This window comes from Spermophilus citellus, assembly GCF_964194105.1.
Source record: "Spermophilus citellus genome assembly, chromosome: 4".
Classification (NCBI taxonomy): Eukaryota; Metazoa; Chordata; class Mammalia; order Rodentia; family Sciuridae; genus Spermophilus; species Spermophilus citellus.
Window position 1 is genome coordinate 200,238,935 of NC_138185.1, and position 27,055 is coordinate 200,265,989.

The 27,055-nt window shown below is 49.4% G+C and overlaps 1 protein-coding gene across 2 annotated transcripts in view; it reads left to right on the forward strand.

Moving 5' to 3' along the window:
* Positions 1-12,104: 12,104 nt before the first annotated feature.
* JDP2 (Jun dimerization protein 2) overlaps positions 12,105-27,055 on the forward strand; it is a 40,630-nt gene continuing 25,679 nt past the window's right edge. Inside the window, exons 1-2 of one of the 2 annotated variants that reach the window (XM_081291747.1) lie at positions 12,105-14,303; positions 23,451-23,674. In XM_081291747.1, the coding sequence (XP_081147873.1) occupies positions 13,814-14,303; positions 23,451-23,674 (714 nt within the window). In that variant the 5' untranslated portion in view covers positions 12,105-13,813. Of the gene's footprint in view, positions 14,304-14,379; positions 14,707-23,450; positions 23,675-27,055 lie in introns of those variants that run through there. The other variant, XM_081291748.1, reaches the window with a different exon arrangement.

Here is a 27,055-nt window from a genome sequence, read left to right on the forward strand (position 1 = left end):
CAAACATCACAATGCCCAGGGGTGGGGCTCTGGCATCCAGTTGTTAACAAGCCCTCAGGTAATGTTGATGTACACCCAAGGTTAGAAATGAACTCTGACCTGGCCTCTGACCCTGCCATTGCACCAGGGAAGAAATGGATCATGAATTCTTTTCTCTCCCTCTCTTCCAGAGCAGAGCAGAGCAGAGGTTGGAGGTGCTGCTTTTGGAAAGGTGCAGAGGTGCCAGGGGAAGGTGGTTTTTTCCTTCCCTCCCCACGGACATTTATGGGAGGTATGACAGGTAGACAGGTGTGACCCTTGTCTTTGGGAGCTAACTGCTTACAGAGAGGAAATGGCCTCAGGCCCACACTGTGGTGAAGGGCACAGAACTCGAGGGGTTTGGTTTCAGCTTTGCCCCCGCATGTCTCTGGGCCCTGTTTTTTCACATATGTAAAATGAGAGGAATGGGCTGGATGATTTCTGAGGTCCTCCCACCCCGGGCACTCTATGAATCCATAAGATGTACCCTTAAAAAGCTGTACAGCCAACCTGATTAAAGAATGGACAAAATACCTGATGGGACAACGTTACCAAAGAAGATATGCAGGTGGCAAATCAGCATGTGAAAAGATGCTCAGCATTACACGTCATCAGAGAAACAAATTAAAATGATAATAAGATTGGGCTGGGGACGGGGCGCTGGGTTCGATCCTCAGCACCACATAAAAAATAAAATAAAATAAAGATGTTGTGTCCACCGTAAAAAAAAATTTAAAATTCTCTCTCTCTCTTTAGAAAAAAAATGATAATAAGATAACATTAGATACCCAGTAGAATGGTCCAAATGCAGAACACTGACAACATCGAATGCTGGTGGGGACGTGGAGCAACAGGAATGCTCGGTCACTGCTGGGGAAATGCAAAATGCGGCAGCCACTTTGGAAGACAGTTCAGCAGTTTCTTGTAAAATTAAACCCATTCTTACCATATAACCCAGCAACTACATTCCTATGTATTTACTCAAAGGAGTTGAGAACTTATGACTCCATAAAAACCCACAGGATGTTTATAGCAACTTTATTCATAATTGCTAAAACTCACAGGCATCCAAGATATCCTTCTGCAGGGGAGGAAATAATAAGTTGTGGTACATCCAGGCAGTGAACTTCTACTCAGTGATAAAAAGAAGCAAACTATCAGGCCATGAAAAGACATGGTGGGGGCTGATATGCATATAATGAAGAGGCAGAAGCCAATCTGCAAGGGCTCCACCATGAGTGATTCCAGCTGACGTCCTGGAAGAGGCACAACTATGTAGACAGCAAAAGGATCAGTGATTGCCAGAGGTTGGAGGAAGAAAGGGATGAATTGGCAGCTGACAGAGGAAACGATTCTGTGTAATGCTACAACAAGGGATAGCTGTCAGCACACACTTGTCCAAACCTACAGAACGTGACATCAAAAGTGAACTCCAGCTGGGCGTGGTGGTGCACACCTGTAATCCCAGCTGCTCAGGAGGTGAAGGCAGAAGGATCACAAGTTCAAAGCCAGCCTCAGCAACTTAGCAAGGCCCTAAGCAACTTAGTAAGACCCTGTTTCTAAATAAAAAATATTTTTTAAAAAGGACTATGGATGTGGCTCAGTGGTTAAGCACCTCTGGGTTCAATTCCCAATTTAAAAAGAAAAAAGTGAAACTTGAATAGAAATTATGGATCTGGAGTGATAATGGTGAGTCAATGTAGCTTCATCCACTGTAACAAATGTGCCACTGTGGGGAGACAAGGGCATATGGGACATCTCCCAGTCTTCCATCCAATTTTGCTGTCAACCTGAAATTGCCCTAAAAATAAAAAATAAAAACAAACAAAAAGCACTATGATGTATGGTTAAGAGCATGAGCTTTGGAGATTAACTTTCTGAATTTGAGTTCTGGCTCTGTCCCCTCACTAGCTGCGACCACAGAAAAGCTAGCTAAGCAGGCTGTGCCTTGGTTTCCTTATCATAATGCCTATTTCATGGGTTTCTCCAAGGATTTAAAGAATTAATAAATCTAAAGCATTTGGCGCAGTGTTTGGCATATAGTAAGAGCGCAGTCCATATTAGCTACTATTTTAAAAGTGAATTTTATAAACAGCTGATTCCAATTGATTGTCTGTCACCATCTTTTGGCTATAGCAATCCCTCGAACTTGGGCTAGGCCACCAGATTCCTGACAGTGATTTCTTTTCACTGAGTGGAAGTCAAAGATCTTTTCACAACCAGAGCTTTCAAGCCTGCGCGTGCTCTGAGGCTGAGAGAAAATGCTCTTGATGGATCATTCCCATGGACCCGGCAAGAAAACAGTGTAGTGTGGTACCTGGTCTCCTTTGCCTGAGTGACCTGGCAGAGGACCCAGACCCCATTCTTTTTTTAACTAGCCAAGCACTCTTTTGTTTTGGATGTCACTCTGGGGAAGAAAGCTCTGTGCTAGATTAGACCAAGATGGGTGTTCCATCTTAGAGTCATTTTCCCAACTCTTGACCATGGCAGCTGCCCTTGAGTGCCATTAGGGGATGCCCTCCAGAATGGGATGGTGAAGTCTGCAAAGGTCTTGCCTAACCATTAAATTAGCTTCTTCAAGCTGCTCAACAGTCCTATTAGACGAATCGGAGGCTCTGGGAGACTGAGTTCCACTCAAGGGTTTTCAGCTGGTAAGAGGCACAAATTGGACTCACCTGGTTGGCTCCAAGACCATGTTCATTACATTTAATGTGCCCTCCCTTTGTGATTGTGCCTGTCACTGGGGCATGGATCACACTGGTTGCTTCACGAAAGACCACCTTCCCCATTCCTGTCCCTGTGCAGAGCCTCAATCATTCAATTCAGGGACCCAGCCTCCCCTGCCCCTGGGTCAGGGATTGGTCTGGAGGTGGGCATGTGACTCTTCTGATTAAGGAGCTTGAGGGGAGGCTGAAGGAAGAGCTTTTCTTGATCTTGAAAACCAAGTAAGGAAGAAACAGGTTTCTTTATAAGCAAGCTTTGAATTTCCAACGGTTCGTTTTACTGTGACTTTACCGCTCACGGTAGTCTGTTAAAGAGCCCCTGGCTGACTTCCTCTGACTCTGTACCCACGGGCCTTGGCTCATCTCTGGATGGCACCAGGGCTGGATCTGTGGCTTGATGGAATTTGGCTGTGGTTTGGAGGCAGGGTGTCTCCCCCAGGGACAGGGTGCAGCTGTCAGGCTGGACATGCCTGAGTGGCCGGCCCAGGAGTAACATTTGTTGGCTGGGACCTCCTGTTGCTGTCAGAGAAGGCCAAGAGCCAAGTCCAGGCCACGCATGCGCTTGCCTGGATGCTTTAGTACCATGGAGGAGGAGTGGCGTTGGGTGATAAAACTCTCCCTTGGGAGCTTTCCTGGAGACCAGGCTTGCTCAGCACACTGTCTTGGAAAAGCCCTTTCTTCTTTGAGGGACTCAATTCCCACCGAGAAACCTCCAGGACCAGAAACTAAGTTTTTACACATGGACCTTAACCCCTTAGCTCCCAGTACCCTGGCCAGCTTCCCAAATGGGTTCGGTAGATCTTAATGGATGGATAATACCAACAACCCAGAACAATCACACGGTATTTCTATCTTCAGAGTCTTTTTGTTTGTTTGTTTGTTTGTTTCTTTGCTTAATTTTCCTGGCAAACTAGTGATGAAGATACAGAGAGGGATTACCACATAGTCATAGGACACTGGGAAAGGCCCTTATTGAGTACCCACCCAGCCCCTATTGAGTGCCTCACCCGTGTGAGGTCCATCTGTATGTGGTCTCAGCCCTCATGGTGACAAATATGGAGAAATTACTACCTTCACTTTACCAAAGAGGATAATGAGTTGTGGAGAAGAGAATGATCTGCTAGAAGTATTTATAGCTGGTACTCTTGCCACCACTTCAAGCTGCCCATGTCACACAACCTTTCTGCGTCTCAGTCTCCTGAGATGAAAAATTAAGTATCTGGGTGGTAGTGCATATCTATAATCCTAGCCACTTTGGAGGCTGAGACAGGAGGATCACAAGCTTGAGGCCAGCCTTGTTAACTTAGAAAGATCCTCTCTCAAAATCAAGAAAGGCTGGAGATGCAGCTCAGTGGGAGAGTACCCTTATGTTCAAGCCCTAGTACTGCCAAGAAAAAGGAAGAATAAAAAGAAAAAGAAAATTAATAGGATGAAACATGGAATCTCTAAGGTCAAGTTTTGTTCAAATCCCATGATTTTATGAATATTATCCTCTACTATGAAAGAATGGAGATGGTCTTTGGACCCACATAAAAAGTCAGTGTAGGCAAGCCCTGCTCACCTCTAGGCCCCTGGGCTCCTTTCTCATGATTTGAGCAATGGACAGTTGATGTGGCTCGTGGTATTAGAGGGTTAAGATCTACCTGTCGCACATCCCAAGCTGTCTTTATTGTTGCCAGCAGTTGGTCCCTTTGAAGAACATTCCAACCTCTCCTCCCAGGTTAGCAGCAACCGGAGGCTCTGACCCAGGATGGGAGAGGTCCAAATACAGCATCCAAGAGCTGCCTTTCTGAGTCCTTATTATATGATAAGCACGGTTCAAGTGGGCCATAACTCATTACATCCTATAATACTCCTGTGGGTTGGATATCATCACACACACACACCCTGTTAATGGCGATGAAATTGAATTCAGAGAGGTTAAGTGACTTACCCAAGGTCACAGACCTCATATGTATCAGGGATAGGACGTGAATAGAGGCAGTCAAGTCCCAGAGATCACACCTTTTGTCACTCGGCTCTACTGCTTTGCATGATGCACTAATCTTCAAAGACCAGGTACTTAGTTGAAAACTGCAAAAATGGCCATGGATGACATCCTGAGACACCAAGATGGCTGGACGCATCCAGGAGAATCATGGCAGGGCAGTAGAGGCAGCAGAGAGGGCCTATAGCACCAAAACTGCCCTGTGGGAAGAAGGAAACAGAAAGAGGCTCCTCCACCCACAACCAAGTCCCCAGGAAGGCTCTTTAAAGGACACCTGCTTCTGCGTGAGTAGGATAGTCCTGGCAGAACCCAACACGTTGGTTTGCATCTTGGAGAATGCAAAGGAAAACCAGAGGGTAAAAGAATGGAGGAAGAAGCCGGGCCTGGTGACGCATGCCTGAAATCCCAGCGGCTTCAGGAGACTGAGAAAGGAGGATCGCGAGTTCAAAGCCAGTCTCAGCAATGGTGAGGTGCTAAGCAACTCAGTGAGACCGTGTCTCTAAATAAAATTCAAAAAATAGGGCTGTGGATGTGGCTCAGTGGTTGAGTGCCCCCGAGTTCAATCCCTAGTATCCCCCTCCAAAAAAAAAAAAAAAAAAAAGAATGGAGGAAGATTCATTATTCACAGGAAATCAGTTGAGCACAGGGGCTTATTGGAAAATCATGCTCTCCCTGAACAAGGAAGCATGGGGATTTTCTTGGGGAAACCTATATCTATTCAAATAGGAAAGCACACGTACAGGTGGGCACATTTCTGGGCATGCTCAGTTCATGGTCATAGAGTATATGTTCAAAAAGGAAAGATGATGGACAGCAATCTGGGCATGCTCAGTTCAATATTACAATGAGCCAAGTTTACTCTAGGTTGCCTAAAAGAATGAGTCAGAGTGGCTTGGTGACCTTGGCTGGTTCTTAGAAAGTTTCTCCGAAGAATTTGAGCTGACACAAAAAGAAAGGACCATTTTGAAAGTGAGTTAATGTAGGAGTCTGTTCCTAAAGCTGCCTGCTTTACTTGGCGGCTAACACTGGTGCATCAAACGGATATTTGGATAAGAATTTTTGACAAATAGAGAAAAGTTGGTTTTCTACCTGACTTGCAACACCTTTTAATTCTCCTTTTTACTCTTGTAATTATTAGTTAGCTCATCATTCATTCACCTGAGAACTGGGTCCATCTTGTGCATCCTTTTGTGCAGATAATAGTCCTGTACATTTATATAATCAAATATTTGTGGAAAGAATGAACAACTGAATGAAAGAAACAGTAAAAAAATAAAAATCTGGGCTTGTGGTCTGAAATATACTTTCAGTCAGAGCTCTTGAGGAAAGATCTTGCAGGAAAGAGAAAAAAAAACAAGTTGGCATTTGAGGAAGTATTTGAAAGGAAAGGCAGGCTTTAAAAAGGAGGAAGGAGAGGATTAGGGAGGTGTATTTAAGAGAGAGAAATGCTGGTGGGAGGCTAGTGGGAGGGTAGAGGAACTGTGGGCTCAAAACCTGAAAGGGAGCCTGTGAACCCAGCCAGGGCTACCAAAGAGGCCCTTGTCCCCAGGCCTCCCTCCAGAGGGCTTGTGGCCTCCCTCTGCGCCTCATCCCGGAGGCCAGCCCAGCCTCTTACTGTATTATGTTGCAAACCTAAACAATTTATCTTCACCTTCTGATTCCCCAGGTAACCAGTGTGGGGACCATTAATCGTCTCTGGGGTGAGTTTCTGAGCCCAGCCTGGGGGACTCCCCCCTGCCTGAGGACTGAGCTGAGACAGTGGGGCTCTCTGGATGACACACTTGAGCTGGTTGAGAGCAATGTGCTTAGAAATGCAGGCATCAACCCTGGCCTGATTGCCTGCAGCCGGAAGGGCCTTCCTAGAAGTGGCAAATCCACCCCTCCCCCACCCAGGGCCACACAAGGGCCAGTCACTGGCCTCCTTAGTGCCTTCCCACACCTCTCTCCACCACACCACCAGGGCTGTTGAGTGTAAGAGGAAACGCCACCTCGCGCAGAAAACCTAGGGGACTTTTTTTTCCCCCTTCAAAAAACATTTGCTGAAATAACTTTTTATTGGTGGTTGTTTTGAAACACGTAGCAGAAAGAGTCCTGAGAATTACTCCCATCATAACTTTTGTTCAGCTAGATCTGTGTCATCGATTTGGGCCTCAATTTCCTTGTCTATAAAATACGGCCCTTTCCTCGCTTTAATAGTCTACTAATTTGTGCCATATGAAGAACAACCAACAATTATTTCTCGGCTCAGCATCTATTCAATGAATATTCTTGAAGTGCCAAGAGCCCAGACTGCTTTTGACATTATCAGGAATAGAAAAGAAATGATATTCTGGTCCCTGTCCATCATTTATTTAAATGTCCATTGAGTGCCAACCATGAGCATTCATTTATAGGAGTTTTAAAAATTTACACTATTGTTCCTGCCTCAAAGGAAATTTCAAGCATATTGCCATGACAATGCACATATGAAATAAGAAGCAAAATTTAAAATAGCGTATGGTTAGATGTTAGGAGGGAAAAGCTACTCAAGTTCAAGGGAGGAAGAAATCACTGCGGGTATAACAGGTCTGAGAGGACCACATAGCAGCAGGGTTTGGGCAGATTGAAACATAATGTTGATGGTTATAACGATGCTGATGGTGGTGGCGGTGACAAATAAGCCAAATTTATTGAGTTCTTAGCATGTGGGAGGTATTGATAGAGGGCTTCGTGGATATTGTTTAATCCCTTATGTACTCATTTAGCAGATGAGGAAACTAAGGTCCAAAGTTCTCATGGAGGATTCTGATCAATCCATTGTGACACTTCTAGAAGTGAGGATCCAGGATTAAAAGAAAGAGAAAGGTACAGAAGAGTCTTCAGTCCCTCTGGAACTGGCCTTGTGGGGGTGCTGGATGGAGGGAAGCATCACTGCAGTATGATGTCTGTCTACATTTTTAAAATTCAACTCCCTAACTGAAAAATAACTTGAGGCCTCTTGACTGTAATTGCTAAAGTTATAAAATACCCTCCGGATCTAAGAAAACACAACAAACTCATCTCAGAACTTATTTCTGTGTTGTACTTGACCATACAGTCTGTGTCTGTGCCTTCCCTCTTTTGATCTTCTAGGGCATCCTTTGTCTTGTAATTTATTTTTTCCCAGTTCATTAATTATTAACATCTCTTAAGACTGAGTCCTACGCCAGCTTCTGTTCTTTCATTCATTAGCTGAACATTTATTGTTAATCACCGATGATTTGAAATTTGATATGACCAAAACATCAGTTTTGATCTAAAGGAGTTCAGTGAGTCTTTCTGCAATCCCAGGGTCAACTTCAGGGTCCACCTGCATGTGGATAACTGATGCAATGCCAACTCCAATGTGGGCCTCACACCCTCTCCCTGTGGATTTTGTTGTTTTCTTGCAGTACTGTGGATTGAACCCAGAGGTGCTCTACCACTGAGCTACATCCAAGCCCTTTTTATTTTGAGACAAAGTCTTGTTAAATTGCTGAGGCTGTCCTTGAGCTTGTGATCTTCTTGCCTCAGCCTCCTGAGCTGCTGGGATTACGGGTGTGTGCCACCATCCCCTGCCTTCTCCCTGTGTTTTTAGGTCATATTTTGAAACATATGTATCTGCTAGATCACACAAATCTTCATTTCCCCACTTTTATGAGTTTCATCCATCTCCCTGGGCCTCCAGTCTCATTCTTTAAGTCAGGGATGACATCTTCTTTTGGCTTTGCCTCCTCAATAAGGATGGTGCAGACTCCCAGCAAACATTCAAATGAGGTTGCCTGCCTAACTGAACCCTGCGCTGTGAGAGCTCTGTATTAATCTCTCAGAGGTCGAGTGGAGTTTGATGGATGAGGCAAGAATAGAAGCAGATAATTCCCTGGTGTCAGTTCAGCATTCCTTTTAAGCTTTTATTTATGTATTCCTCAGCATTCTTTTGGTAGCAAGTGTCAGAAAACCTGACTCAAACTATCTTAGCAAGAAAGAGAAATGAGATGTGTTGAGACCAGTCTATGTGTCCAAAGACTGATTCAGTCTGACTCCATGGCATGTTAGATTCAGGGACTCAAATGATGACCTCATGGCTCGTTCTCTCTTGACATATCTTGGCTCTCTTTTCCTCTGTGTCTTAGTTTCTTTCTCCATCAGATACTTGTAACAAGACAGGGAAAATGGTCACTGACGATCACAAACTACATCATTACACTGGTGCTTTAAAGGAAAGGAGCAGCCCTCTTTCTTAATATTCACAGATCAAATCTCAGGGAAGACCTTGATTGGTCCTCTGTGTGTGTGTGCTCATCCCTTAACCAATCACTGTGGCTTTGGAAATGGACTACTCTAATTGGTCAACTCAGTCACACACCCACCCCTCAGTTATGAACACCCCTTTAGTACCATAGGGAAGAGAGAAAGGAGGGGTTCTCCAAAGAAGGAATGTTGAGAAAAACAAGAGCATACATCCACCACACTCCTCCTCTCTCTAACCCCCTTGCCCCAGCATTTAAACCAGAGAAGTGACTATCTCTTCATCTTCCAAAGCCTGACTGTGTTAGGAGATTAAGGAGAAGTTGCTGGGCTTTTCCTGGTGATAGCTGCATTTCTGTAGGTGCTGATTTGCTCATAAATCTTTTGACATGTCTTATAAAATTCTCATTGGTGGTTATTGAAAGAGAAATCTTCCTTTTCCAACTCACAAACTTCCTTCTCAAATCCTTCAGCCTTGAATCTGTACGTTCGCACATCTATATATAATATGTTCACATATATCTGAATAAAAACCAGACAACTGCCCCACATCATTACCATGGAACTTCCCCTCATCCTAGGAAAGACAGTGGGGGTCCCTTTCTTCTGGGGACAGATGTTTGATCAATGGAAGATCTGAAGGAAGGAAGAAATGATCATAAACAGGTCTGAGTAATATACAGGATATATAATGGCTAGTGTCACCTTCTTGTGTGATTTCATGATACCATCCTGCTTTTTATCCTATGAATTCACTATGGCATGTATTATTATTATTATTATTATTTTCTTCTTCTTCTTCTTCTAACAGATCAAACATCTTTTTTTTTTTTTAATGATTACAACACCATGGGTCCTCAGAGACACTTGGAAGATTGCTCCTGAGATCACTTTGTCTATATCAAGACTTACAAAATCAAATGCCCCCAGGATCCAGGCAGGTCGTGTAAATAAAATAGGATGGGTGGAGACTGTGTCAGGGTGGAAGTCCCATTTCAAGGTAGCAGCTCCTAGTGGGTTCCAGCCCAGCATCACCATAAGGGAGTGCATGCTGTGATAGATACTGATTATTCACTAATTCCTGGTTCCCTTCTCCTCGGTGATACATGGCAGGACCAAGCTTCCCTTCTTCTTTGAAATTAAGAATGACCATGTAACTTGCTTTAGCCAATGAAATGAAAGCTAAAGTGATGTCACTCAAGGAGGAAAGATTAAATGCTGGTGATGGCCATGGAAAGCAGTATAGAGATTCCTTAGAAAACGTGGAATGGAACCACCATTTGACCCAGCTATCCCACTCCTCAGTCTATACCCAAAGCCACATCAGTGTTCATAGCAGCTCAATTCACAATAGCTAAACTGTGGAACCAACCTAGATGCCTTTCACAGATGAATGGATGAAGAAACTGTGGCACATATACACAGTAGAATATTACTCAGCATTAAAAGAGAATAAAATTATGGCATTTGTAGGTAAATAGATGGAGTTGGAGAATATCATGCTAAGCGAAGTAAGCCAATCCCCCCAAAACAAAGGCCAAATGTTCTGGTAAGTGGATGCAGACCCATAATGGGGGGGAGGGTGAGTGGGGAAAATGGAAGAACTTTGGGCATAGGGGAGGGAATGATGGGGAGGGGGAATGGGGGTAGGAAAGATAGTGGAATGAGATGAAAAAAAATTACCCTAGGTACATGTATGACTGCACATGTGGTGGTGCTCTTCATTTTGTAAAACTAGAGAAATGAAAAGTTGTTCTCCATTCCTGTATAATGAATTTAAATGCATTTAAATGTATTAGTTATATAATGTATAACTAATTAGAAAAAAATTTTAAAAATGCTGGTGATTGGCCCTTTCTTATTCTCTCTTTGTGCCTGCCATGGTGGCCATTATTGATATAGAGGTACCATGCTGAGCTCTCACCTGTAGGACAGTTGTCCTGAAGAATCACCTAGATCCACAGTTGTCTTGTGTAAGAAATAACTTTTCTTGGGGCTCGGATTGTGGCTCAGTGGTAGAGCGCTCACCTAGCATATACTAAAGCCCTGGGTTCAATCCTCAGCACCACATAATAAATAAATAAATAAATAAATAAATAAATAAATAAATAAATAAATAAAATAAAATAAAGATTTGTGTCCAACCAAAAACATAAATAAAAAAAGAAAAAGAAATAACTTTTCTTGTGTTAAGTCACTGAGTTTTGGTGAAACATATTTGCTACAGCAGCAAAACCTAACCTCAACTATTACAAATGCCCCTGTCTTTGATTTTTTTCAAGGAAAGTTAGAAATCAAAATTTTTGTGTGAAACCTTTTATATGGTTAAAAAAAAAAAGAATTTCAGATTGATCCAGTGAAGCCAAAGATAGCCTGCCAGTAACTATAGAAGACCCCTGACTTACAATGGTTCAATTTACCAGTTTTTAGCTTGACAATGGTGAGACAATGTACCCATACAACCATTCTATTTTTTACCTCAGTGCAGTATTCAATAAATTAGCTAAATTATTCAATTAATGATAAAATAAGCTTTGTATTAGATGACTTTGCCCAATGTTAGACTAACAAGAGTGTTCTGAGCATGTTTAAGGAAGGTTAGGCTAAGTTAGCATGCTTGATATATTGGTTGTATTAAATGCATTTTTGACTTTTGGAATTTTCAGCTTATGATGGGTTTATCGTGACATAACCCCATCAGAAGTCGAGGAGCAGCTGCAGTTTGCAATTTTGGTCAATACAGTTTGAGTAGAGAAGGAGTGGCAACCCTGTCTGGATTCCTACAGTTCTGATAGTCTGTGTCACATAATTAGCTCTTAGTCACTCTCGGTTTTGCTGTTTGCTCATTTTAAAGTCATTCTTCCTAACAGTATGGAAGGTGGGGACAGTTGAGGAACCATGTCTTAAACTTTATGTACCTCACAGGCACATAACAGATTTTCAGTAAATACTAGTATAAAGACTAGCTGATTGGTAGATGACCCAGAACTATCATTTCCTCCTTTGATATTGGAGGAACAGTTTTGGGGAATTGATTATTTTGACTTACAATTTCACTTTTTCTTCTTTGTAAAGAGTCTGGGATTCACTGGTGTACATTGAACTTTAAAATGAAATAGTCCAAACAAGTCAGTGATACAAAACTCATTTATTAATGAGGACGTTCTATCTTCCCCTTCCTGGCTTGGCTCTTCTTCTCTCTCCTCTTCTTGGCATTAGCTATATTCTTGGTAGACTCCTTTCAGGTAGTACCTTCTGGCAGATTCAGGTCCAGCTTCTGGTAACTTCTCTTCCCAGGAGATCCACCAAATTCCTAGTCTCCTCAGCTTTACCAGGGATGCAAGACAGTTTCTGAATCAGCCACTGGCCAGGGCTGGGTATCTTAATGAGGACTTTTCTAGTTGCAAGTGACAGGAAACCTAAATTTGAATTGCCTTAGGCTGGGCCACTGTCTGAGCCTAAAAGCCAGAGGCAGATCTGTTGCATCAGACAACTCAGGGAGAAGAAGCAGGCTGATGTCTGCACAAAGGAGCCAATTTATGGCCTCTGTCTCCAGCCACTCCTAGAGGCAGTGGCTAAGCAGAGGGACCTGGTAGGGGGCAATGTGGTGGGAAGGTGGCCCTGAGCTGTTTGTACAGCATCCTATATAAAGTTGAAAAACATCCATATCAAATAACAGGGAGATTAAATGGATATTATAAAGCCAGTGGGGTGGTGGTGGTGGTAAAGATCGCCAGTCACACCTTGGTGCCACCCCTGGAGCATATTTAATTTGTGGGGGGAAGAAAAGGCCCACTAGGACTGCCAGTGGCTCTACCGTGGGCCAAAGTAGGCCCTGGAGAGGGCTGGTGGTAACCACACACGTAAATTATTAGTCTCTGCGTGTAGATCAGTTTAGTTTTTTCAAAGTCCCAGCAGAAGACGCATAAAATCACGTTGCCCCTGTTCACTGTTTTCTTCCATATAAATGTCCAGACCCTAGCCTTGCGGGAGAAACATCACAGGGCAGTTTCTTAGCACCCAGCTTTGATCTCCGTGCTGGAATAAAGGTGTAGTTGGCCTCTCTGAGGCCTCTTCTCCCACAAGCCTATCACATTACTGCTCAGTTGCCATGCGTGTTCTTTTAGGGCCTTACTTTCCTCCATCAGTGTTGTGAGAGAGCTTGCTGACGGTCTTGGTGAAATGGACAGGCAATGGCATCAGAACTTGGTCTTTCCATAAGACCAGTTCTCTTGTGCAGAAAGATTTCAGTGCCTTGGAAACCAGGGGAATGTAGCTTCCACGCACCACATTGAGAAGACATGCGTGCTGCGCTCGGCTCATGTGCTCCCATCTGGTCTCAAGTCCTGTTCCTTTCACTCTGAGCATCTGCACTCCAACAAGGCATGAACTGTTTCTTTCACTTCCTTTCTTCTTTGGGTGATGACCTGTCATCACTCTGAGAAAGAGGCTGAAGGTCACTGAGCATAAGTGTTGCCATCCCTATCTAGCTTAGGCAGAAAGGCAGGCTGGGTACCCTAGAGGCAGGTGCCATGTTTCTGCCTGAGGGCTCTGTGTCTCTACTTTCCCAGAGTGGAGGGCACCGTGGATGAAACATTTCCTCTGGGGTCTCCTTTACCATCTACCTGTTTAGAGGGATGGGAGGTAGGAGTGGAGCTGGCCATGGAAGTCCTGCTGGGGAAGAAGGCCACTGGGAGTCTACGGAGAGCTGGTCTGTTCACTGCTGTCTGTCCCTGGAGAGGAGAAGCCTGCTAGACTAGGGCAAAAAGCCCGAGGCCAAACTGGGCCAGCCACGGAGACAGCAGTGGTCTCGGGGGCAGCCCTCCAGGAGGACAAGCTCATGCACCGGGTCATCTCAAGACTGAGGGACGCTGAAGAGGCCCTTCCAAGATACAATCCTCTGCCTATCCTTCACAGAAAGGCAAAACCGGCTTGCGAGAGCACCTCCTCACCACTCAGTCCTGAAGTGTCCAAGGACGCAACTGTGTGCTGTGGGTCTGGGGGAGAGCGCCGAGGACGGCGGAAGATGGTCCCCCACAGGCTCTACTCCAAGGGGCTCTTGGCTTGTCCCACTGCCGCCTTCTGCTTTTTGCCTCCCGGGGCCGTGCTCGTGTCCCGGGGGTGGCAGCCGGGCGGCGGAGCGCGGGGGATGCTCTTACATAACCGAGCTCCGCGTCCTGCTTTCTCGCGCGCTCCTGAGCCGCGGGGTGGGAGCGCCCCGGGCCGCTGTGGAGCCCGGGCCAGCGAGCCGGGGCCCCGGCCGCCCCTGCGGGCAGAGGAGCGCGAGCGGCGGCGGGAGGAGGGCGCCGGAGGCGGCGGGGGAGGTGAAGGTCAGTGGGTGTGAAGCGCCGGATCCACACCCCCTCCTCCCCTGTCCCCTCCTTCCCTTCCTCTCCGTCCCCCTCTGACGTCTGGAGCTGGCAGCTCCGCCGGTTCCGCATTCCCGACCCCTCCCCGCCGCCCAGGGGCCGCTATATAGCCGGGGCTGATGCAACCCGTCCCGCCGCCCGCCACAGCCTGCGGGAGGGACGCTCGGCGGCCGCGACGGGGGGCGCTGGCGGCGGCGGACGCTGCAGCGGCGGCGGGGCTGGCGCCGCGGCGGCTCCCGGGCCGGGACGGGCCTGGGCACCGGGCGGAGCTCCGCGGCCGGGCGGCAGCGGCGCGGAGTGGGCACGGCGCCTGCAGCCGGGCCCCGGCCCCGGGGGCGCCGCCTCCGCCCGCGGCTTCTGCACGGTGGGTGCGAGGGCGCGCGGGGCCGGGCGGGGCGGGGCGGGGCGCGCGGCCGCGGCCACCTGGGTCGGCGGTCCCCGCGCGGGCGCAGCGCGCGAGCCCAGGAACTCGCGTCCCGCCGGGCGGCTCCCGAGCCTTGGCCGCCCCGCGCTGCAGCCGGTGGCTTCCCGTGCGTTCCCGCCCCGGGACGCGAGGCTCCCACCGCTCCCCGGGCAGCGGGGCGCTCCCTCCTTCCCCTTCGCGCGCTCTCCTCCCCGGCCGCCTGCAGGGAGGCGCTGTCCTAGGGCGGCGGGGAAGGCGGGGTGAGTGGGGAGAAGACTGTCCTCCGAGACGAGACGGGTCGTGGCCGTGGAGGGTGAAAGGCCAGGAGGTGCGGGGCTGGGGGTGGGGATGACAGGGACCTGCTGGCAAGTCGTGTCCTCCTGGAGGACTCCCAGGAGGGATTTGAGAAGGATCCGATTTCCATCCAATGGAGAGGGCTTCAGTCAGGACCATTGCTCCAGGATTCTGGGTTAGGAGGGTCCTCGGGGTGACCTGGGTCCCCTTTGGGCTTCCCCGTCTTCCATGCCCCTTTACATAAGGCGGGAAGCTGGCTTCTCTAGGTAACCAGCCCAGTTTAGAAGACTCTCCTCTGCTCCTCCCCTCAAAAGAGGCTGGGCCATCCACTGGACCCCTGCACGTTGGGGTGGCAGAGCTAGACTTTGCTTGGGTCCCTGGAGGAGCTGGGAAGCCCAGGGGGCTTGCTCTTTTGCAGGAACGGATGGGCCATCTGTGGAGTGAGAGATGGAAAGGCTGGTGGGAAGAAATCAACTGATCCCTTCTGTCAGCTCCATTTGCAAGATTGCATGACCCTTTGCCCAGAGTGCTGCCCTCCTCAGTGGCATCCAGGGCACTAGGAATCAGTGGCCTGTCCAGGGTACTCAGGGCAGATATGCTCAGGTCTGTGTCTCAGAAGGAGCTTGCACTGTGTAGGTGTGTATACTCTACTTTAAATCCTGGTCAATTGTCCCCAGGGTCTTAGTGTCAGGAGCAGGAGACACTGAAGGTCTGAACCATATTTGGGTACCTGCTGTCTTTAAAGCCTGCTAGGAACTGTGTTCCTCTATCTCTCTCCCAGCCTCCCTTCCCTGAGGGGTTTTAAAGACACCTCCCTTTGCTTTCACCCCCTTTCCAGCAAATCTGGCTGCAGCTTGAACAGAAAGCTTATCTCCCCTTGCAGGTTTCTAGGGGAGAGTTTAACCAGGTATCAGGTGTGAGCATGGCTCTGATTCTACAGAAATCCAAGTTTCAGGGAAGGGAAGCAAGATCGATTCTCATGCCTCTGGGTGGCTGAGGTTTTGCCTGGCTTAAAGCAGAGAGGATGGATTTCTCAAAGACTCTTCTGTTCCCCCCTCCACTTTGGCTTTGGTTCAGAGGTACAGGCAGCTCCAGAATCTTCCTGAAGAGCTGGGTGCTGTGTGATTTGAAGGGTTGGTCTTAGGAAGGCCTGGGTGTGGAGGCCTCTGTTATTTCTCCTAGTTGGATCAGCCACCTCCAAGGAGATGTGTCCATCGTGGTGAGAGTGTCCCCTAGGAAAGGCTTGGATGAGAGTCTTTCCCACTGGTCCACTGCCAGCCTCTGCAGCTCCCAGACACACTCCTCTGTCTGCCTGGATCTCTTATTGTCTCCCCCACCTGCTTGCAGGAGAGGTGGGCCTCCTTTCCAGTCTTCAGAATCCTCCGCAGGGCCAGGCTCTCTGGGCCTCTTGTGTTGTGCAGCTAGCTACCCATGTTGCAATGGGCTCTCGTCTTTCTGTGTCTCTCGTGTGTTTCCAGCTCCACTCTGGAAGGGAAGGGGCCAGCACAGACTCCAGGCTGGTCTGCTCCATGTTCATTGAGCCCCAGCTCCACTTGAGCAATCAGAGCTGAGGGCTGAGGGCAAGCTGCATTCTTTTCCGCTGCAGGGTGCAGTTTGCTTTTTTTCCATGTGAATGAATTATGTTTGAAACTGAAATGGGAGGAAGAGAAAAATAGAGTGAGTGTGTGTGGGTCTGTGGGTGCACATACCTATACGGGCAGGGGGAGAGCAGCAGGCACATTATTTTTCTATTTTCCTTTAATTAAGGCTCTGTGGAGGTGTGTTTGAAAACAGAGGGTCTCCTATGCCTTTGAGGAGGGTGAGAACACTGTTTTGGCTTCGTCCCGGGCCATATGCAGCGTATGGTGGCCAATGAAGCTGGGCCTGGCTCCCTCCATTGCTTGTCTTGGCAGTCATTTCTGTGGCTTGTGTTACCAGCTCTGGAACTGAGGGGCTGCCAAGCTCCGTGGATGGGTGTGTGTGTGTGCATGTGTGTGCACACTTGTGTGTGTGTGTGTGCGCGCGCGTGTGTGTGTGTGTGTGTGTGTGTGTGTGGTTTGGCCTCTCAAAACTCAGCAGAGACAAATGCCTTAGTGACCCAGGCTTGGAATTTGCAGTCTGTTTCTTTGCACTTATTACTGGCTGTGGGAGGCCCGGCCAAGCCCACCGTATTGTTTTTTTTTTTTTTTAAGTCTGTTTTCCTTCTGCAGCGCATGGGATTTGGTCATAGAGCTCCATTTCTAAAGCTTCAGCTGGCCAGTGACATTTTTACAAAAAGGACCCATGCAACTACCACACAGTGTGTGCATATCTGTGCCCTGCCTCCGCCTTGCCACCAAGGAAGAGAACTGAGGTGAGGCAAGAAGAGAGGAGTGACAGCTTGCACTGTCCCAGCTTCTCAAGTGCTGGATACAGATTGCTGGTGGAGATGATTTCATGTCGTTTATTGAGCACCTACATTAGGCAGAGCTGTTTCACAGGCAGGGCCTTATTGGAAGCATTTCTCTGTTTTCCAGGGAAGAGCGGAAATCCCCTGGGGGGAGGTTCTAAATTCTTCTCCCACTGGGACAGCTACGAAGGGATCCTGCCTGCAGTGTGCATGGCTTCTCCTGAGCCCAGCTGCCCTTCTTTTTCTTCTTAGGAAGGCCCAGGTGTGACCCCTTCAAGCAGCACAGAGAGGCAGTGGGTTGAGGGATGCCAAAGATGCTGGCCTCTGCTTCTGGGACAGGGCCAGAGCCCCAGCCTGTTGCTCCTACCTTAGGGCCAGGGATCTGTGCAGCTGCGTTGTGGCCTGCAGGGTGGAGACACTGAGGCAGAGTACAGGAGCTGGGCCTCATTTCTGTGCCTTTGTAGCCAGCCTTGACCAGGTGCCCTCTGTTTCTATTCTGTCATTAACCACGGGGATGCAGGATGGCCCTGCCACCTTGGAGTTTGGGGCTGGAAAGTGGGAGAGCATAGAATATTCTGGAGAGAATCATCTTCATGGCGGTAGGAAAGGGAGACCATTGTTAATGAGAACAACCCAGAAGGTACCTTAAGGGGTCATCTAGCTCTAGTGCCCCTGCAGGAAGGAAGGCCCTGTGGCCACAATGATTTCAGCTTATCATGTGCAGGTGCTGTTTCAGTTATTGACTAATTTAATCCTCTCAGTAGCCTTACAGGGCAAACGACTTTACAGTTGTGGAAAGTAAGGAACAGAGAGGTTAAGTAACTTGCCCTAGATCACACAGCTAGTGAGGGGTAGATTGAGAATTCACACTTGGACCATCTGACTCTCAAGCTCCCCTTCTCACCTGCCCTGACTCTCTTGCCTCAGTGCTTGGGACAGACTTCCAGAGAGGGCCTTTTGCTGCTTGGCCTTGTTCTCAATCTTGGAGCATTCTCCATCCCTTTGCTCCTCATCTCCTGGTCCTCCTTGGATTTTGGAGGTTGGTTGACCTACATCATTCAGAGTCCAGGAGGCAGATCGTCACACACGATTCCCTTGGGGGAATCTTTCCAGGATCCACCTCCCAAGACCGCCTAGTCCTCCTCTTGCTGGTTCTCAGAGGCAGGATCCTTGTTTTTGATGCACAGTCCCGCTCTTGCTCTTGCCCCCCGCCCCACTCCATGGCCCACCCCCACTCACCTCCACTTGCTCTCAGCATCAAGCCTTGAGCCTGTGGCCAGCCGCCCCTGCTGCCATCCTGCCTGCTTGCCTGGAGGGGGGGCCGACCTTCCTAAAGAGACCAGGGGGTCTTACAGCCTCTCTCAAACTTTCGTTTCCCCCGACAGAAGGTTGACAACACAGATCCCAGGTTTCTCTTAACCTCTCCTTCTCTCTCTCTTTAACCTATTTATGTTATTCCGGATGAAGATGCTGGTTGGGCACTTTTAATAAAGAGAGTCCTATGTAAGTGGGACCCTCAAAGCCAACCTGTTATCACAGACCCTCCCACTGAAAAAAGACTTAAGATATTTTATCCCTTTCCATACAGTAAACAAGAGAAGAGCCTAAGAGGGGGAAACCTGGGTAAGTTACCTCTACCCTTTATTCTTTTTGCAGAGTGATTTTTCATGTTAGTCTCCCAGCAGATATTTTTGGATTTGAACTGCTTCATGACTCTTTTTTTTTTTTTTCTGCTCCTGCAATGCAGCATCCAACTGTGTCCCCACAAATCCCCAAGGAAGTTGGGTAGAGAGATACAGATACCAGATCTTCAAGTTATTTTTTTTCCCTTGGGGTCCATCTGGCCCCTGTTTTATTCAAGCTGGATTTTAGGGAGCTGCATCCAATCAGCCAGAGTCTTAGGCTCAGCAACAGCCTAGGGTCCACTGTGACCTCCTGAACGCTTTCTTATTCATGGCTGGTTTGTCAGGACTCATGTTGGATTTGGGCATTCCCCAGCTTTCCTTCACTGGCTAGCTGCCAACTCATTCCTGGTCAGTGTCCCAAACTGCCAAAGTCTCTTTGGATTCGAGGCCTATATGTTGAGGCACGAGCCTCGTTTCTCAATTTTGGTGTTTTGCCAATGTACAGAGCTCGCCTTCTATTCCTGCATCCCAGTCACTCAAGGAGTCGGGGTGGGTGTTTATCTGCCTTTCGAGCCTCCTGAGCTCCCGAGGGGAAAACTCTGGGTTCCTCTCCTCAAGTGTTTAGTGCGTAGTTCTCCTTTTCCCACTAAATTGTTTCCGTATGGAACCACCAGTCTGGGAGATGATTTCACCTCTTGTCATCTTTCCTATGTCTCCCTTCAAGTGGGTAAGTTCCCCCTCACTGCTATTGGTTTCCTGCCCCCCACACCCTGCCTGTTTCTAGATCCCTAAATCACATCAAATTGTTTTACTTTTCAAATCACCAAAGCTACCTTTCAGCCTCAGATCACAGCCAGCTCTGGGCAGCTAATGAGGATCCCATTAGAAAGGCGGCGGCTCAGCCCCTCCACCTCGTCCCCCTCTGCCAGAGACAGCTGGGTGACTTCTCGCTGTGGCGCAGGTCAGGGCTGTGGTGTCTCCTAGGAATGGCATACGGTGAGGGCCTGTGGTTAGAGCTGAGCGCCGAGCGGCTTCCTTGCAGGGTTGGGAAAGACTGAGAGGTTTTGGCTTCAAAGGAAAGTGTGGTACCTGGTCCTCAGGGCCAGCCTGGTACGGGGGATGGGTTCACAAGAGCAGGAATGGCAAGAATTTATGGGGCCACTACTCCCAGGGGGTGCTACCCCTCTGGGGGGGGTTCCCCCCGGTAGCAGAAAATTCATTATGTCTTGGGAGCCTTTGTGAGTGTCTCATTTATACCATCTGTACGAAAATAAACAGCAGCTCCAAACAGAGCCTGTCGCTCCTGGAACAGAGAGGGGTCTGGCTTCCATCTCGCAGGGGGGCTGAGGCGGGAAACAGGGACGTCTCTGCAGTGTTTCTCTCGGGGTCTACTGTGGGAGTGAATAAACTGGAGGTGAAATTGTGGCCTGATGATGAGCTTGGAAGCTTCCAGAACCATCCCCACCCCACTCTCTGGAGTGTGCTCTGCTATGAATCTGCTATCCTTCATTTGCCATTTCATTCATTCATTGATCCATTTGTTCCTTCAAATACTTCTTCCTCCCCCTTGCTGTGCCAGAAAGGATGCCAGGCTCTGGGATCACCCAAGCAACAACCAGTCCTGATGGCTGCCTGCCCCCCACCCCCAAGTAATCCCTCTGCCTGGCAGGTGGTGGCATGGCTGGGCCCCAGCAAGGTCTTGTCACATAGGGGCGGGTCCTGGCCCTGGCCCTTTTCCTAGCCAAGCTTCAAGGGTGGAGGGGTGGCTCTCTCACTGCCCTAAGCCCACCCCGGGACGAGGGGGGATCAGAAAGCATTGAACATCCCTGAGTGGGAGGCCTCAGAGGCTGTTTCCCTCTGGGCTCCCACTCGGGCTGCTGTGGGGTTGTTAAGGGAACTTCCCAAACCTGGATCTGGTGGCAGGTAGAGTAGAGGGTCCTCTGGGCAAGAGAATGACACCCCCCCATTCAGGGCTTCTGTGTGAAAGTCCATCCGTTGGAACGTACTTCCTTCAGCTGAAGGCATCCCACAGCTCGAACCCCACGAGGGGAAAAAAAGGGCAGGGTCCCAAAGTCCAGGGACCTCAAGTCCAGCCTTGGTTCTACCCTTCTCTGGCTGTGTGACCTTGGGCAAGTCATTCAACTTGAGCTTCAGCTTCCTCATGTGCAAAATGAGGATGTGGTTTAGATGAGCACAGGGCCTCCACCAGCTCTTGAGACTGCCACTTAGTGTGAATGAGTCTCAGGTCCTTTTCTGAGGTGACCCAGGGGACACTAGGTGCTGAGGAGGGACAGAAAGAATGTGGGGTGGAAAGGAAGGGCCAAGGGGCAGGTGTGTGACATAGAGATGGTGGAGCACATGAAAGTGTCAGGGCACCAAATACCAGTGTGAGTGGAAGGCCAGGAACCGTGTGCAGAGGTTGAGTGGCAGGCTGTGTATGTGCAAGGATGCGGTGGCAGTTCTACTGTCCTGTCTTTTCTTTTCTCTTTGTAGTTCTGGGGATTGAGCCCAGGGGCACTCTACCATTGAGCTCTATCCTCAGCTCTTTTTATTTTATTTTGAAACAGGATTTTTCTAAGGCTGGCCTTAACTTTGTGATTCTCCTGCCTCAGCCTCTCCAGCGGCTGGGATTGCAGGCATGCGCCACCACACCCGGCTCACGTGGACCTTTCTTTAAACAAAGTGATGTCCCTTGAAGTCTTTGTGGTTTGAAGTTGCAAATCACTCACATGCTTTTCCCCTCAGAGCGTAGAACCTATTAAAAAAAAAAAAAAAGGCCCTTGGCTCATGCCTGTAATCCCAGTGGCTCAGGATTGGTGGGCAGCAAGGTGCTGAGCAACTCAGTGAGACCCTGTCTCTAAATAAAATATAAAATGGGGCTGGAGATGTGGAGTGCCCTTGAGTTCAATCCCTGGTACAAAGAGAGAGAGAGAGAGAGAGAGAGAGAGAGAGAGAGAGAGAGAGAGACAGGACTTGGATGGGGACCAGATTTCTCCCTTGAGAATGACATGAGATGGGCAGTGTGGTTTGCACATAGCCAGGACAGTCTCCCTGATAATACCCCTCTCTCAGGTTCTCCATCTGAGAACCTGAACAGGGGCAGATGGTGGTGGGTCACCCTCCAGGGCCACTTGTGTGTGAGTGAGACAGAACCCAACACAGCGTGGCCCGGGGGCACCACGGCTCCCCTGTCTTGCCAAATGCATCCTTCTCCATGAAAGACCAGAGGTGAGGATGGACAGACAGGCAGGAGATTTCTCCTGGGGATTTCAGTGACAGTGGAGGTTTTGATTTTATGGCCCCGTGCAGACAGGTGGGAAAAGAGAGAAATGAGTTCCTTTTCCGGACTGGATGCCCCTTACAAGGCTGCTCTGAAGTGTGGGCATCTGACCTCCACGTTGGCAGTGCCTGGAAGCTTGCGGCAGCTTTCAGGATCGGATGGATGGGTGGAGGCAGGGGTGGGAATGTGCTCAGGGGCTGGACCCTGGCTTTATTGGCAGATGAGCTTATTTCAATGCTACCTGTGCCTCCAAATGCCTGTCCCTTACCCCTGTGCTTCCCCAGAATAAAGAAGGAAGAATCAGGACCCTGGTTTGACCTGTCTCATCTATGTCCTTCCTTCATGCCTGCCGCTGTCTTCCCTCCTAAACCTCTTGAGTCCTGTGGGGGGTCTGGGCGGTGTGTTGGTTCCAGGAATGGAGAGACCTTGGAGGGGTTTTCGGGTACTGGGTTCCACTGGGAGAGTACATGCTGACCCACTCCGTGTCCTCTGCCTCGGATCTTCCTCACAGACATCAGACACGCTCACCTCTAACTTGGATCTGCCTCATTTCAGATTCAGGGTGTCTTAATAAGTATGCAGAGGAGGCTGTGTGATGTGAGGGGAGGCACGATGCCAGGCCAAAAATAGCTCCCTCTTGAACAGGTGCGAAGGCGCTTGAGATTCCACCATGAACATAAGTCTCTTCCAAGGCGTCCCCTGCCATGTAAATCCCAGCCCCGCCCGTTTGCACCGTGTGCAAACCTGAGCAAGTTTTCTCTTGGAGTTTCGCCTTCTTCCTCCATACAAGGGGCTTGGCCCAGCCTACCAAGGCAGATGGAGAAATTGGGACCTGGCATGGAGCACATGCCGAATAGATGTTACCGGTAATTGCCTTAAGCGTCGCCTTAAAAACCAAACAAGAGGGCAAACACTCCTGCCAGTGCCGGGCATGGTGACCTCAGTGTGGGTTAATTGACTGAGTTTTCCTTGATAATAGAAAGGACTGGTGGGCAGGAAGAGTGCCTGAAGGGAAGGGATGCCGGAGAACACGGATGGGAGAAAGGACCGGTCCTGGCCAGGTGTGGGACTGCTGCTCCACCTGACTGCCCTGTCCTGCTTCTTCTGCCCACTCCAGGCCCGCCTGCCGCTCCTCCTGCTATGATGCCTGGGCAGATCCCCGACCCTTCTGTGACCGCAGGCTCTCTGCCAGGGCTCGGCCCCCTCACCGGACTCCCCAGCTCGGCTTTGACTGCGGAGGAGCTGAAGTACGCCGACATCCGCAACATCGGGGCCATGATCGCGCCCTTGCACTTCCTGGAGGTGAAACTGGGCAAGAGGCCCCAACCGGTAAAAAGTGAGGTGAGCAAGCCTCATTAACCCCCAGGTACAGCTCCAGCGCCACAGACTTGGCTTCGCGTCCTGGGTCTGGCCCCTATGGCGCAGGGGAACCTTGGCCTTGCTGTTTGGAGTGTGAGGACCGGTAGCATCTGTGCTGCCCCGGGCTTGTTAGATGGGGAATCCTGGCCTCACTGCAGACCTGCTGAGTCAGAGTCTGCATTTTAACAAGCTCCCCCTGGGATTCATGGACACATTGAAGTTTGAGAGGCACCGGGCTAGGACGGGAGGTTTAATCTGTCTCTGCTTCTTCCAGGGGCTAGAGAAGCCATGATGATAATGATAATGAATAATATCTAGGCAATCTCTCTGGGGGGTTGGGACGACCAGCAGAGATGATGGAAATGTGCACATGTTTTAAAAGCTATACAAGGGGACAGTGATATTGAGCTGGCTTTAAAAGTTATCATTTGCAACATCATTGCCTCCACCCCTTTGGGCCCTAGTGCGCCAGCCTTCTTGAAAGAAGGCTGATGTGGTCTCCCTCTGCAAGCAGCTGCCAGAGCCTGGCATGGCCTCAGTCCTAAGCATAGTCTGCCTGAGATGGAGTTTGCAAAGGACTCAGCCCCTCCCCCCAAGGTCTCCTGCACCTGCAGCTTTCACTAGCTTTACTTGCAGAAGAGCAGCTTATCCCTGGGGACTGGTGAGAAGCAGAAGTCCCCAACATGACTGAGTATCAGTGCAATGCATGCCCTGGCCACTTATCTATGGCTGGGGATTTGTCCAAAGGCCCGGCCTGGCAAGCACCCCAGCAGCCCATTTCTTCAGAGGCCTGAGAGAGTAGTTACCATCGGGTCAGCCCAGTGGGGAGAGGTGGAGAGGGGCTGGGGGCAGGCTGTGGGGTGGAGCTGAGCCTCCCAGCAGAGCTCTGCCTGGAGGGAGAGTTCACAGGTGAGGGTGAGCCGGGAAGGAGGATCCAGCCTCCAGGGTAGAGACTGGGCATGGGTCGGGCTGCATTAGTTTGCTGGTTAGGGTTCAGCCGTCTTTCCTCATGAATACCTTAAAAATTGCAAGGAAGGGCTTTAGGGGGATTGGCCCCCTGGTGGCAGCCTGGCCCTTGAGGGCTGGATCTGTCTCTCAGAGGTGTTTTGTTTGGCCCGTGTTACATTTTCAAAGCGCCTTGAACCAACATTTCACTTAAAATTTCAATTAAAAAACATAGGAAGATCTGGCCCCACATCGCCCTATGGGGCATGGCAATGGCTAAATGGCATGGAGAGCGAAGGCCACCTCATTTTTCCTCTCTCTATTTGTCCCCCCCCAACCCCACCCCATGACCTTGGTCTTGCTCACACGGTTGGCTTTGCGTTTGTTGCTACCGGCTGCTTTCCTTGACCTCCACTGCCTGGTCCACGCTGTGGCCCTCTATGCTCCAGACACCTGGACTAGTCCATCCTGGGTGCCTACTAAGGACTGTGGCTTGCAGAGATTGCGGACGTGATGTTTCCTTCTGGATGGACTTGGTCAACTCTCAGGTCACTTCCTGGCTTCTTTGTGGTCTGTTTTCCTTAAGGAGGACCCTTTTCTTTCCGCCCTCTGCTAGTCCTTCTCAAGCCCTAACTTGAAAGCAGCTCTTTCTGGGTCATTCCTCAGTATAATTGCTGTCGAGAGCCATAGCTGAGCATTGTCACTGGGGCTCTGCGGCCACCAGTGGGGTTGATGAGGCCTTGGGCAGGGGCTGAGTCTCCACCTCTCTCCTTCCCAAAGGCTCTGGAGGACCTTCCTTTTTTTGGAAAAGGTCTTTATTTGGGTTGGGTATTTTTACATTTCACAGCCACCCCCAAGCTGGTGGCATAGGCTCTGTACCTGATAGTGATGCGCTGTCCTCCCAGGCACCCACAGACGTGTACCTTCCAGGCTGTGAAAATAACAAGCCGTTTTTAGGGCATATTTGCATGTCCTCTCACTGGCTCCTTCGCTGTCAGACTGCAGCGCGGGGGCGAGGCGGCAGATGGAGCCCCGAGACTCCACCTCCCAGGGAATCCACCTCCAGGGCCTCCCAGGTCAGACCCCAGGGGGGGGGGCAGCTCATTCTTGGAGCCGCTAAAACCCAAAGGGCATGGGAGAGAAATTTGCAGCTGATGAAGCTTCCTTCCAAAGATCGATTTTGCATGTGGCAAACGGCCCTTAGTGGATTTTCACATTGGGTTTTAGACTAGTCAAAGTTTCTCCAATAATAATGAGGCACTAGCTCAGGTCAACTGATCATTTAGTACGTCCCAGGTCCTGTGCTAAGACTTAACAGGCAGGATCTTATTTATTCCTCACCCAATCCAGGTGACCAGGTTATCTCTGTATTAGAGAGAAGGAATTTGAGGTCTAGGGAGGAGGCTCCCTGTCACGCTGCTGGGCAGTGGCAGTGCTGGGGCGATGTTGCTGTCACCACAGCAGTATGTCCCTGTCCCTGAGCCAAGCACCAGGCATGTACTAAGCACTCCGTGAAGGACCTCATTCATCTCACACACTGACCCCGTGCTGTTGTAGTGTTCACATCACAGATGAGGTTGACAAGGCCAAGAGAGGCCCAAGGTCACTTGCCGGGAAGTGAACCCAGCAGTCTGACTTTAGACCCAAGCTTTAACCTTTTGCTATGGCCTCCTATGTCCCCTGAGTCCTTTCCAGGCTTCTAATCAGAGATCTCTCTGGCTGAGGAGGCCAGATGAACCTGGCCCCAGAACACTTGATCATTTTGATGGCAGAGCTGGTACTGAGCCCTGCCGTTCTGAAGCCTTGTGGTCTCTCAGACCCCAAGGGAGCTCAGGCCAGGCCACGCGCAGGCAGTGGTGACACAGCAGGCTCTTGAGTTATCTGCCTCACAGAGGCCATCTCCTGGGCCATGTCCAAGTGCATGAAGGAGTTCAGGAAAAGAAAATTGGAAGAATTAAGTTAAGCAGCAGGTTTGTGAACTATACAGTGCTTTATGCTGATTATTTTCTGTGAAATATAATATTAAACTGTTTTGGATCACCTGCTTGCCTGTGGTCCATCTGCTAAGCACCTAGTGTGTGCCAGGCCTTGGGACCTGAACCAGGAGCAAAGGAGACAGAATCCCCCTCCTGGAGCTTGGTGTGGTAGGATGGGCAGCCACCAAGGAGCAGATTACCCAGCAGGAGAGAAGACCAGGCAGTGGTCAGTCCTGCAAAGAAAAGTTCAATCCCTGTCAACAGAGGCAAGACACCTGCTCCAATGGTGGGTTGGCCAGGGACTCTGGGGACACTGCGTCCTTGGCTCTGGGACTTTTGAAGCCGTTGCTCCTTTCTGACCTCTCTTTTCTTTCTTTTCCAATATTTCTTTTCAAGACACCTTTGCACTCTGGCTGTTTCCAGACCTTTCCTTCCTTTCCTG